Source organism: Entelurus aequoreus, linkage group LG02, assembly GCF_033978785.1.
Source record: "Entelurus aequoreus isolate RoL-2023_Sb linkage group LG02, RoL_Eaeq_v1.1, whole genome shotgun sequence".
Lineage (NCBI taxonomy): Eukaryota > Metazoa > Chordata > Actinopteri > Syngnathiformes > Syngnathidae > Entelurus > Entelurus aequoreus.
In genome coordinates, this window is record NC_084732.1 from 88,272,452 (window position 1) to 88,286,245 (window position 13,794).

General features: G+C 42.0%; 2 protein-coding genes across 4 annotated transcripts; both read right to left on the reverse strand.

Annotated features, from left to right (window-relative positions):
* Positions 1 to 262: 262 nt before the first annotated feature.
* LOC133640367 (uncharacterized) lies at positions 263 to 6,070 on the reverse strand. The gene is made up of 2 exons (XM_062033750.1): positions 1,132 to 6,070; positions 263 to 1,069 (listed from the first exon to the last, which is right to left on the reverse strand). Exon 1 carries the CDS (start codon positions 4,775 to 4,777, stop codon positions 3,569 to 3,571), a length of 1,209 nt encoding a protein of 402 aa, XP_061889734.1. The 5' UTR covers positions 4,778 to 6,070; the 3' UTR covers positions 263 to 1,069; positions 1,132 to 3,568.
* Positions 6,071 to 7,955: 1,885 nt separating this feature from the next.
* On the reverse strand, positions 7,956 to 12,469 carry LOC133664772 (uncharacterized). 3 transcript variants are annotated; one of them, XM_062069674.1, is made up of 11 exons: positions 12,252 to 12,469; positions 11,572 to 11,649; positions 10,264 to 10,341; positions 10,100 to 10,174; positions 9,968 to 9,994; positions 9,339 to 9,456; positions 9,094 to 9,185; positions 8,911 to 8,988; positions 8,747 to 8,821; positions 8,507 to 8,647; positions 7,956 to 8,304 (listed from the first exon to the last, which is right to left on the reverse strand). In XM_062069674.1, exons 3-11 carry the CDS (start codon positions 10,307 to 10,309, stop codon positions 8,210 to 8,212), a joined length of 747 nt encoding a protein of 248 aa, XP_061925658.1. In that variant the 5' UTR covers positions 10,310 to 10,341; positions 11,572 to 11,649; positions 12,252 to 12,469; the 3' UTR covers positions 7,956 to 8,209. The 3 variants fall into 3 exon arrangements, with proteins under 3 accessions (XP_061925658.1, XP_061925666.1, XP_061925671.1); XM_062069682.1 differs by lacking the exon at positions 12,252 to 12,469 and adding an exon at positions 11,897 to 12,230; XM_062069687.1 differs by lacking the exons at positions 9,968 to 9,994; positions 10,100 to 10,174; positions 10,264 to 10,341; positions 11,572 to 11,649; positions 12,252 to 12,469 and adding an exon at positions 9,659 to 9,792.
* Positions 12,470 to 13,794: the final 1,325 nt, after the last annotated feature.

Genomic DNA, 13,794 nt, shown 5'->3' on the forward strand with positions numbered 1-13,794 from the left:
AATTTGTTGGGGGACGAAGAGGGTCCTTTGAATTGAAAACACGTGTAATTCAGCTTTTGGGCCACAAATGGAAGAGGTCGGGTGGAATTGTCAACAGGAGGGTACACACTAGCCAACAAATCGCACCCTGGTGGCGTGGGTTCGGAGAACAAGGAAATAAGACAGTTTGATCCATTTATGTCAGTCAACTTAAAAGGGGCGGGGTAAGTGTGGGGAAAAGGACGTCCAGCGGACCAAGCAACACAGTCACCCAGGTTTTGGCATCCACCTGAGCCACAGTTTTACCTTTACCCGCTCCTAAGGTCAAAGTTACCAGGCCTTCGGTGGTGATGTCATTAGCACGCACAGATGTGAGAGCCTTTGAAACACCACCAAGGTGGGGTGGTACTTTAGGTGCTACAGAGGGTGTAGAGGTAGTTAACGCCCTCTCAAGGACATTAATTTTAATAATTCCTTTAGAGTCTGTATCAGTCAGGTCAACCCCCAAAACAACATAAAAGGGACGATGGGCACCACTTACCATAGTATGTTGTCTGCATCCGACACCAATGGTTCAGGGTTGAGTCGTAACAAATATAGAGGTTATTACCACGGTAATAGCTATTGTGTCCCCCGTAATTAATCACACTGCACAGGTCAAAAAATAAGTCTTGCTATCCCCTTTGACCCAGTCTATTTAAAGTCCGCTGTTTGTTCTTAGACACTTGTCAGTCACTGTCGTCAGGAAGGATTAACTGAGACACAAAAACAGTAGAACACGCCCAAGCACCAGTCCGTCAGGGAACACTACCGGGTGTAACATCCTGCCTTTCGTCTATCAATATCAGAGTAATTTAGGTAACAAAACGGGGATAAACATCAAACTTTTCACTTAATGTAACGACACATGTAGTTATGCTGAAAACAAGCAAGAGAAATTGGATAACTTCGAGTATAAAGGCTGGTCTCAAATAAGGATATACAATATAGAAGTTAAAAAGAGTAATATAGGTAGAAAATCTCTCTCTCAGCGTCGTCTTCTGGGCTGTAGGATTATGTGTGTGTAATTAAAGCCTCGCTCTTCTATGACCTAGAGGGGGAGAGGTTACTAGCACAATCACCCCTTATGTGTGTTACCTCGTTAACACACACACTAAAAATGAGTCGTTTTCTGCTCCCGTTCTTCTTCAGATGCCTCAGGCTCAAAAGGCGCTGCTAGGGGGTCGAGTGGGGCAGATGTAGTGGCTATGTCAGCAATGACATCCGCTGGTGATCTGTCAGGTTCTTCAGCAGGAGTGCAGAGGGAGAGGTGGTACCAGGTGTCCCCTTTACCAGCTAGTCGAAGGGCGTGAGACGTCCGTTCCACGACCTTGAAGGGACCAGTCCACCTGGGCTCCGTCCACTTGCGTTTGATGACCTAGATCTTGACCCTCTCAGCGGGCGGAAGGGAATCTGGAGTGGCGGGCTGTCATCCTCGTATCTGTACAGAAGAACTGGCACACAAATTCTGCATTTTTTGTGTAAAATACCATTTTGGTTTTACGCTGAGTCCTCTTTCCATGGCGGCTGCTGGTCCTGGGCTGACCTGTATGCAGCTCATAGGGTGAACAACTCAAAGGGCGGTAAAACAGTTTTATTCACGGACCTTCGAATGATCATTAACGCTAATTGCAACATGTCAATCCAATTAAATTTGGTCTGTGCACAGATTTTAGCCAATTAGTTTTTAATATTCTGGTCCATCCTTTCAACCTTACCTTGGGACTCAGGATGGTACCCCAAACCTGTGTTCTAGTCCGAAAGCCTTTTCGACCAAGGCTAAGTGAGTATTTTTTTTAAATGGTTGCCGTTGTCTGACCTAATCTTTTTGGGGAGACCATGTCGGGGTACTAGGTCATTCACAAGTCATTTAATTACTGATATTGCATCCTCTTTTGAGGTTGTTGTTGCTTCCGGCCAACCACTGTGATTGTCAACACAAGTCAGTACGTACCTTTTCCCTTGTACCGTATTGATCATATCAGTGAAATCAAAGACTATACATGGTTCACCCTCACCTCCTCCCTATTCTAAATTTGATCTACTTAACTACTATCGATGTGTAAAATCGTTATTTTCAAATTAAAATGTAGTTATAACTTCTTACCCACGGGAAAAATGTTAAAACTATGGAATGTGTCAGAATCGGATTATTGTCGATTTTGTTCCAAGGAGTCTGTATCCACCCTCACTCACCCCCTTCTGTTTCTGAAAAAGGACTGTGTTAGTCATACTATCACTTTCAGAAACATCTAAGAAAAAGGTCAGCTAATAGTCAAGTAGCGGAGGACAAGTCATGTTTGAGGTCAATGATAGTCTCTTTAGCCTCTGTGGTCCACTGGGGGGTCTCTTTAGCCTCTGTGGTCCACTGGGGGGTGTTTTTAGGGTAGGGGACCCCTTAGCAATATCACAAATAACTCAAACTCCACTAAATATGCTTATATTTTATATTGTCACAAATACTAGAAAAATACTACCCGTATGGCGGATGCTTTATCAATAGTATTTTGAAATTTTACCACACCTGGTGGCCCCAATAATTGATTAAGTCAAGCTCATGTTGTAGAAAGTCGAATGATGCGGACACGTTTGTTACTGAATACTTTCTATCAGACTTCTGCCATGGCAACTTTGTGTATGTAATGAGCAACTATAATTATTTGATATGCTTAAATGTGTAATGTGTCGTTTTAGCTCAGCTGTTGTGTAGCTGCTAGCTCCTCGTAGCCTACAGGTGTCTAAAGTGCAGCCCATAGTTATGTGTTTAACACAACTATGTGCTAAACCTAAACAATTGAAAATGTGGTATTTGGGTGTCGGTGTAATGTTTGGCAGCTACGCCGTGTCTTATCATTGCACCTAAGTTCTTTGGTTTTGTAGGCGAGACAGAGAGCAAGTGAACAATGTGGGACACAATTGTGTCCATCTTATACCATGCTAGTTGTTTCAAAGATAGGTCAACATGAGCAACCACACCTCGAGTTCCAACATATATAAATATACAAAGGAGTCAAAGTTCTCCTGGTATGAGTGTCTAACTGGTGATCATAACATATGGCGAGTCGGGTGGCAGAACACACGGAAGCATCTCAGCCAGTCAGGGTTTTCACTGTTAGAGCAGTTGGATGTCAGCCATTCCTGTTGTTTCAGGCTGTGGTAGGAGCCTTGGTAGTGGTGTCGCAGCTTGGTGGTTGAGCCGTCAGGTAACACCAGGAATGTTCCTTCTGTGCGATTTGAATGTCAGGGTACAGTCTGTAAAGGAGGTCCAGCAATCTGAACCGGAAGTGGTTTGGTGACAGGTAACCTTCTTGTGACCCCAGCGAAGCCTTTGACCTTTAAAGAGGAAGCACACAGTTTCTTTGGTCCCTCTGCATTCAGAATCGAATGGGTGGCGCCAGTGTCAATCACGAACTGATAACATTGTCGTTGACACTCATGTCCAGCAGGGGGCCAGTCTGTATCTCCTGCTGGGGCTCCTGCGGTGGGCGTCCTTTGCCACGCTTTTGTGTTCGTTTGTTGGCACTACGGAACCTTTCCTGTTCGAAAATGTTCAGACAGTCACGACTCCAGTGACCAGGCTGGTCACAGCCGAAACAGTTTCCACCCCGGACTGGCTTTGAAGCACTGTGTTGTCCACCACCCGAGTCCAACCGTCTGGTCGCACGTCTGTTGAGGATTCTTTCCTCCACCTGTTGGAACTCAGAAGCAAGGTCACCCAGTGCTGAATATCCCTAGCTGATTTTTTACTAATTAGTTCTTTTGACCTTTTATCTTCAGGGATCTGTAAATTAAGGAGTTGCTTCCTTGCTGCTCTGTCATTAACCTTATCATCCTCATCTTGAGGAAAGAGACTGCGCATAGCAGTAGCTATGTTTGTAACGTATGGTGTTATCGGTGAGGTCGAAGATTCAGCCATTAATCCTGCTTGTTGTTCTGTATTTTTGCCATCTTGTGTGGAAACACAACGATACAAAATGCTTCTAAAGTCTGCTACGGAGAGAGTGTATCCTGCTGTTAGCTTGTCTAATGTGTTGAGCCAAAGACTCCCACCTTCAGACACAGGTGGAAGTTTGTCAACAATGGCTTGCATGTCTGCCACAGCAAAAGGCTTATATTGAAATCTGCCGCTATTATCAGGAAAAAGTGGATATGCGTGTCCCTCCAGCTTTTTTTTTAAGCGTGTGTTGTATGCATGTGGTTCATGTGGGTGTTGGTCAATGTAGCCTTCCATTGAGCCATTAACAGTTACAGGAGACCACAAAGTCTGGCTCTGTTGTGTGTTGTTCAAGAATGTCTGATGTGCACGTGAGAGACTGTCATCTACTGGGGGAGGGCATTTGTTTATGGCAACAAAATGGTCTGGCGTGTAAAGTGAGGAGTTTTGCGTTGACTCATGCATTATCTGCTGTCTAGTAAGATTAGGCATATTCGGGAGGTTTTCCGCTGGGTGGATGTTATTTTGGGGCTTAGGCACCAGAGGTGATTTACACTCAGGAGACAGCGTTAGTTTTGGAGAAGGGTTCAATCTTAGAGAGGCTGTGTGAGCACCGCCCTCATTTGTCACAGGAGTAGGGGGTGAACCAGAGAGCTTTGTTTCTGTTTCGACCACCAGGGCTCCTTCTGTGACTGTCAAAAGTGGGTATAAAGACGCCTCCGGCTTTACGTCATAGGGCGGTGGCTTAGTCAAACTCTGGGCGGGTCGTTTGAATTGTCTTACGCATGCGCGGCAGACAAAAAAACAATCAGTCAATTCTGTCATTAATCATCGGTTCTTTTGTTGCATTTCGTTTTTCCACGTAATCCCCGTTTACTTTTATCATACGCCAAACTCTTAAATTCTCTCCCTGAGTGTTCCATTTTCACCAGCGCACACACACACACACACATGATCACGCGCATCCAGCACACACACACACACATGCACGTGTAAGCACTCACGCACACACAAGCAAGTGCCTACGGCCCTACGCACACACACACACACACGCACACGTAAGCACTCTCTCTCTGCGTTTCACTTTACCATAAAACTTCCAGTTACTTTTTTATTTTATTTTTTATTTTACCAGACGTTTGAGTTCACAACTTTTCGAGTATTGTAAACTCCCTCTTAACCCTTTCAAGGAACGTTCTCTATTCGACAACCGTCCATTCAATTGATCATTACAAAGTAATGACTAATCACATTTTCCCCAGCCGCCATCACATTCTTGTCTGTCACACTCCTTGGCCATTGTGTCCATTTTTTTTTCAGGGGCCTCAAACCCCTGAACCATACGGCGGCCTTTAACCCCGTACTTTTATCATACAATACGCAGCTAGAGCCTCTAACTCTAACCCGTGCAATTTATCGTACAATACGCAGCTAGAGCCTCTAACTCTAACCCATGCAATTTATCGTACAATACGCAGCTAGAGCCTCTAACTCTAACCCGTGCAATTTATCGTACAATACGCAGCTAGGGCCTCTAACTCTAACCCGTGCAATTTATCGTACAATACGCAGCTAGAGCCTCTAACTCTAACCCGTTACTATTTGCTTACTCGTCAGTGAAGCAGCCCGTCACGGTAATCTTGACACAATGACGTGAGTGGTATTCACAACTTTTATGCAATGGTGGCTACGGCAAAATGCAACCAATCTATCAAAATGCAATCAATCAATCAAAATCACCACTCTGTGTCTGGGGTACAATTCTGTGTTTGACTTACAGACCTCAGGACAGACCCCTAATGCAGATTTTATCTAAAAAGAAAGGTTCTGCTTACCTTGAATTATGTTTTGGCCATGTGAGTCTGTCCAGAAGATTGCAAGAGAAGGTCCAATTGTCAGCGTGTCATCTCGGACAAAGCCCCCAAATTGTTGCGTTTGACCAGATGTTCCTCCAAGTGGGATGTAAAACGCTGGTCAGTCCCAAGTTCCTTAGATGACATATAAACTGATCTCAAAGGTACCACCAAGCACAGTATAGGTATTTTGTAATTTATTGTCAAATATTTGAGAATAGAGACCAGCCTCGAACAACACGTACAAATGCGTAGCCCAAGTTGATCTGGCATTCCCCCCCCTCCTCTCAACACTGATAAGAAGAGAGACTTGGGGGTTGTGTTCACATTCCTGATGGTTTACGACCCTGTCTAAACAGGCAATCTGAAGACAAAGAGAAACTGGTATACAGAGTATACATGGAAAAATATGAGCTGATTCAAACATGATTATGAATAAAGAAATAACTCTTAAACATATGCATTATCCACAATATCAATGATGAAATCTTAACATTGCAACACATGCCAATACGGCCGGGTTAACTTATAAAGTGCAATTTTAAATTTCCCACCACACTTCCGCTTGAAAACGTCGCGGTATGATGACGTATGCGCGTGACGTAGCCAGTTTAACAGAGGTATGGCTTCCCCATTGAAGCCAATACGAAATAGCTCTGTTTTCATCTCATTATTCCACAGTATTCTGGACATCTGTGTTGGTGAATCTGTTGCAATTTGTTCATTGCATTATGGAGAAAGAAGCTGAGCAAGCAAAGAAGAAAGTTGTCGGTGCGAAGGGGATATTTTGCGAGGGAAGTCAGCAACACAACACAGCCGGTGTTTCATTGTTTACATTCCCAAAAGATGCAGTCAAGATCGAAGAACTCGGACAACAGAGACTCTAACCAGGAGGACTTTGATTTGGATACACAGACGCGATACCCTGAGTACATAGCTGCGCTTCCAAACATTTGATCGCTTGCTATAACTAGCTCGAGCTAGTAGCTAGGAGCTAGGAGCTAGCATAACAAACACCTATGTGCTTTTATGCGGGATTAATTTGTGGCATATTAAATATAAGCCTGGTTGTGTTGTGGCTAATAGAGTATATATATGTCTTGTGTTTATTTACTGTTGAAGTCATTCCCAGCTGAATATCAGGTCCCACCCGCACGCTTCCAAACATTTGATCGTTTGCCCGTACGTGCGTGTCACGTACGTAACTTTTGTTAAATATATAACCCACACAGCAAAAACACTCCGCGGCGGATCCCCCGCGCAGGTATCGCGCTTTCCGGAATGGAACCGCAAAACGGACCAGCATCGGCGTCCATTTGCACTCAGGAACGTATCCGCCACGGCGGCAGGTAGCGGATCCGCCGTGGCGGCGCGCTGAATGCATGATCAAAGCCTTATTTCCGCGGCGGGTGCGCCGTGACGGCGCGCTGCATCCGCTCCGCACCCAAGATCAAAGCCTAACCTCCCGCCACGGACCAGCAACGGACTCATAAAAACCCTGGCTCATCTGGCCGTTTTGGACCCCTTTATCTTATTTTCAAAATCCCTTCTGTTCTTGCTGTAGGATAAAATAGGAAACTAAAAAATTCACTAAGCCCTACTACAGCAATATATGCTTACATATGCATTGCCTTGTATTTTTAAACTAACAATATTGTCAATAGGCAGAAACAGAAAATGGTCAATTCACTCTATAAAGTAAATATATATAATATATATTTAAAAAGTCAACACATTTTTACTCACAGCACCTGTAATCAAACAAGATTACAAGACAGATACGTTTATGTTTATGGTAGGAAGCATCCAAAGCCAAGTATGCTTACACAATACAAAATATATGATAGGTATTAAGGAGATTACATTTGAAAAAAAAAACATGACTTAAAGTTACTGGAGGTGGTTAAAATAAGGTGCGTAAACTATGAATTTGTGATCAGGGTACAGGTGTGCAAGACATCCAAAATGTTTAAACAATATCGTTATTTGGTTCCTTGATCAGAGTACTTGTTTGGCTCTGTTGGATGACGGCGGCGGGGGGTTGGGGGTGGGGGACATAAATAAATATCCATAAGCCAGCTTTGGGAGGTTGACATTGTTTTCTTTTTATATTTGTACTATCATTCTATGTTTGTATTCGTGTAGGCCAGGGGTGTCCAAAGTGCGGCCCGGGGGCCATTTGCGGCCTGCAGGTCATTTTTTAACGGCCCCAGGGCACATTTTTAAAAAAATAGGATCGAAATAAATAAAAAACATTAAAAGTGGTATTTAAAGAGCAAACAGGTGAAATGTAACAAGAAAATGTAGTAATGTTTACTCTAATCACACAAAGCTGCCATGTAGGCTGTTTCTTTCTTTAAAAAATAATAATGAATCAAAATCAATGTCATTATGAATTATTGACCTATTCAAGGCTTAAGAAGTTTACCTTCGCAATCAGCTGGTCTTGGTTGTGCTTAATAGTTTCCAGCAGGCTAAGGATCTGGATTACCTCAGGGGCTGTTGACAAACAGCAGTATAAAATTAACATGTTTCAGTGTTTATCCTCATTACTCATAATCCTGACATTAGCTATTGACCTTAGTTAATGACAAAAGTTATTGACAAATTTGAAGAAAATATGTGATTGCTTGTGAATTTGAATTTTTTCCAAAATTTGTGGCACAGAATAACCATCCGGTATTTGTCAGTTATTGCTCACCAGAGCAGGAAATGTTGTCGGCCATTCTTCCCCCTCGCCATGTTGGCCTGTAGGCCAGGCTGGATCCAGGCTCCTCTGTCTGCCACATGTTGAGGGCTGCTGGTGAGGGGGGTGGAGGGAGTCGAGGAGGGACTGCCGTTCCTAGTGAGGTGGGCATTGTGAGAGAGCCATCAGTTAACCATGACTGGTAATACCCAAGGGGCCTATCTATACACTAATATTTCAGAGATCAGTCCCTACCTTGTGTAACTCTCTGCATGTTTAATGCAGGTGCTGGTGAAGGCATATGAATGCGTCCTTCCCCATGGTGAGGTGCTAAGGGAGATACATTGGTATTAAATTGTTGTGATCTGTTAACCATGATTACTGGATGCTGAGATATTATTTCAGAGATCCATCTTTACCTAGAAAGTTATCTCCAGTTGAGGAGTCAAGTTGACAAGTACTCATGACTCTTGCTGGCACTCGGCGAGACGGTGGAGCTGGGAGAAGGGATACAAGGAGAGGGGAATATCTTTAGCACTAAGAATGTTAACCATATCTTTTGGTGGTTTTGTTGTTTTCGATGTTAAGAGATTATTCCTTACTCTGCCTGTGCAATTGGCTTGCCAACCCCAGAGATGTGAGGTCACTATTTCCCGGGTCTTCTTCGCTATCATCTGAGTCCCCGAGACGATGGCTGTTGGGTAACCATATCATTAGGATTATTGCAATACCAAAATTGCCAAATATACATATAGTACAAGCATCTCTGGTCTATTTTTGAATGCTACCGGAAATAACCTTCCTATTACTGTAGAAACATGACAAAAACAAGACGGAACACACTTACACTGGCTTCCTGTTCCTTTTTTCTGGCAGCTCCTCGTTCTCTGCCTCAGATTGCAGGTCTGAGGTGTCGCAGCCCTTTCCATATTGTTGCATTATTTTTAATGCGTCTTTGTAGTTGTCTAAAATTGAATATGTTAAAATGAACATGAGTTTCAAATTAGCTGTAGAGCTGAACAGAATATTATTATTATTGATGATGATAAATCAGGTCTCTCTCTTACAAGAGACCTGGTCAGAATATAGACACAATAGGTTATTCCAAGCATAAAGAGAAGCAACTATGACGTTATTTTTAAACAAGAAGATTATGAATTTGCATACCACAAGTTCGGACAACAGAAACGTCAAATCTTGGCCAGTTTGGCTCATGCTGCTCCTCATTTAAAGCTGCCCTTTCAATTCTGTCGGTGTTTTTATAGCTGGGCCAGAAAACCATCCTATCATCATACCATCCACTTGGGACAACCGCAATATCCCTGTTCATTATAAATTTAATCAGATGAAAAGGCACCCTTAATGTAGAAAGAAAGAAAAGGGGTATTTATTCATCGTCAAAGGAACAACGTGGACAAAAGCATGCACAGGTGTTAGTGTATACAAATAAGCAAGTAAGATGAGCTGAGATTTTACCTGAATGGTGCCCCAAGGTGGTAAGAACTATAAGAAAGGTAAAAGTACAGGTCATAATAGTCAGAACGTCAGCTCAATCGTAAAGTAGGGTTTGTAATTATGGGTGTAGTGTATACAGAGATCAGTCCCTACCTTGTGTAACTCTCTGCATGTTTAATGCAGGTGCTGGTGAAGGCATATGAATACATCCTTCCCCATGGTGAGGTGCTAAGGGAGATGAATTGGTATTAAATGGTTGTGATCTGTTAACCATGGTTACTGGATGCTGAGATATTATCTTGGAGATCAGTCTTTACCTAGAAAGTTATCTCCAGTTGAGGAGTCGAGTTGACAAGTACTCATGACTCTTGCTGGCACTCGGCGAGACGGTGGAGCTGGGAGAAGGGATACAAGGAGAGGGGAATATCTTTAGCACTAAGAATGTTAACCATATCTTTAATATAAATGTGGTGGTTTCGTCTACAACGCTAAATATATCCTGTGGTGTACCTCAGGGATCAATATAGGACCTAAATTATTCAATGTCCAGATAAATGACATTTGTAAAGTTACAAAAGATTTAAAGTTAGTATTATTTGCGGATGATACAACAGCGTTTTGTTCAGGAGAGAACACACAGAAGATAATACAAATAATAACAGAAGAAATTAACAAATTAAAAAGATGGTTTGACAAAAACAGACTATCTTTGAATCTCAGTAAAACTAAAATAATGCTATTTGGTAACAGTAGAAGAGAAAGTCAAACACAAATACAAATAGACGGAATAGAAATGGAAAGAGTAAATGAAACCAAATTTCTAGGTATAATGATTGATGATAAATTGAACTGGAAATCTCAAGTAAAAAATATACAACATAAAGTAGCAAGAAACACGTCAATAATGAATAAAGCAAAACATGTTCTAGACAAAAAATCACTTCATATTCTCTACTGTTCACAAGTGTTACATATCTGAGTTATTGTGTAGAAATATGGGGAAATAATTACAAAAGTACACTTCATTCATTAACGGTGTTACAAAAAAGATCAGTTAGAATAATATAATGTTGGATATAGAGAACACACAAATCCTTTATTTATTGAATCAAAGATACTGAAATTCCACGACATAGTGAATTTGCAAACAGCTAAAATTATAAACAAAGCAAACTATAACCTGCTACCCAAGAATATACAACAATTCTTCTCAAAAAAAGAGGAGAAAAATCATCTTAGAGAGAAATGTAATTTAAAACATTTGTACGCACGTACAACACTTAAGACCTTCATTGTATCAGTATGTGGAATTAAATTATGGAATGCATTAAGAAAAGCAATCAAACAATGTACTAATATGATCAATTATTTATGCTTACATGTGGAAATAATAATAATAATAGTAAATAAAATAATAATAATAAAAAAAGGTAAATAAAGCATAAAATAGTCTCTAATAAATTAATTAAATAAAAAACAGCATATAAAATATATACATCAGCAAATAACAAAAATATAGATCAAGAAAAAGGATCCTTAATATGTGCAGCAATTTTTCCCACTCACATCACCTCATTTTATATTTTTTTCTACAATTAACTATGCCAAAAAACACATAGACATACCTTTTTTTTTGTAATGGAAACAAAAACAACATGGCGTCACACACAGCTAGTCCACAGTAAACAGGATCTCGAGCTCCACTAAAGAACAAAGAAAGAAATAATACACACTCATATTAATAGCAAAGAACGGCTGTTTCCACTCTGTTAACGTTACGTTGTTATAACGAAGTAATCGCGACCTGGGCCTAAACAACACTGACAATAAAGTAATACGCTTTCGTTTCAACCAGTTGGAAATATGTGGAATATCGTAGCATGTAACCTACACACATTCACAGCGTCTAACAAAAGATAGCCTAAGTTAACTGTATTGAACGTTACTCACCGGCTTCACAAAACACAGATAAAAGACAATTTTACAATAGCACGGCGAAAAAATGACCGTCGTTGTGTGGGTTTTTTGACGAATAACACTCTTTTCCACTTTTCTTCGCTCGGGCCTCACCTCCCGCGTGCAGCCATTTCGAATTTTCTGAATACGTGACGTCAGACGCACGTCCCCATGCAAAGCATTCTGGGAGGCGGCGCTGGAAATAAAAGCCTTTTTTTACAGAATATAAAGTTTTACTGCTAGTCCTAATATCAAACAACGTCATTACAATCATACATAAATGATGATGGAAACACAAAGGCTGATCTTTACTGCGAATGTAGCAATAAATCAATAAATCTATACTTACGTTCGTGTTCCAGCAAAGAAAGTCCAGAGATCTTGGCTCATGCACGTACACGCTAGTAGGCGCGTCCACGTCTGCGGGTGCAGACATTGGTCGGCTCAGCGCGCGTAGGCGGAGCCTATAACTCTAGGCGGCGCGCACCGGTTTAGTTTGTCGCGTCCGCGTATGCGAATCAGACACGAGTCCGCTCAGGATCAGCTGTCTGACCGTACAATTTTCAGAGGCGGAGCTGTATCCTCTAGGCGGAGCCAAAACGAATGTGACAGTAACGCGGGTTGGGCGACTTGAAGGCGGATCCGTATAGCAGTCTTCTGCTGTGTGGAAAGCTTTATGAACCTTGGGTTAGGTGAACGGTCCCATGGGCTGAGTGAGTGTGTGTGTTGTGCAGGTGTTTGAATTGTATTGCCGGGTTATATAGACGGGATCCCGTCTATATAACCCGCTCGAGCTATAACTAGCTCAAGCTAGTAGCTAGTAGCTAGGAGCTAGCATAACAAACACCTAGGTGTTTGTTATGCGGGATTAATTTGTGGGATATTAAATATAAGCCTGGTTGTGTTGTGGCTGTAGTGGATTGTCCAGAGCTTAAACAGCAACAAAAGTGAATTTAGTACAAAAAGTTTATTTACCCATTATCAAGTCAGATTGAGCTGTCCATGCAGACACACAAACGTCCTCCGGAGGACTCCCACAAGCAATCTCTCTCGAGTCCCGGTCTCATGCCAGTTTTATCTGTCTCTTGTGCGTCATTGTTTTTCCTCGTGCGTCATGTTTGTTTTTGCAACATCCTTGGATTCCTTAATCATACTTAAACAATCAAAACATTCTGTAGACAGGTTGGCACGACTTAATATTCACTTTTGTCCCACACCCGGGGACACAGAATAGAAGGGAAATTAAATGAGCATACATTCTTGACAGACATGAAATATAGGTCAAAGGTCAGAAATTCTACTACATGGCTAATAGAGTATATATGTCTTGTGTTTATTTATTGTTGTAGTCATTCCCAGCTGAATATCAGGTCCCACCCGCGCGCTTCCAAACATTTGATTGCTTGCCCGTACGTGCGTGTCATGTACGTAACTTTGGTTACATATATAAGCTTTATGAACCTTGGGTTAGGTGAACGGTTCTTTGGGCTGAGTGAGTGTGTGTGTTGTGCAGGTGTTTGAATTGTATTGGCGGGTTATATAGACGGGATCCCGTCTATATAACCCGCTCGAGCTATAACTAGCTCGAGCTAGTAGCTAGGAGCTAGTAGCTAGCATAACAAACACCTAGGTGTTTTTATGTGGGATTAATTTGGGGCATATTAAATATAAGCCTGGTTGTGTTGTGGCTAATGTGTTTATTTACTGTTGTAGTCATTCCCAGCTGAATATCAGGTCACCCCCGGCTCTCACAGCATCTTCCCTATCTGAATCGCTTCCACTCCCCACTAGTCCACTTGCATTTTCCTCATCCACAAATCTTTCATCCTCGCTCAAATTAATGGGGGAAATCGTCGCTTTCTCGGTCCGAATCTCTCACTTCTGGCGGCCAT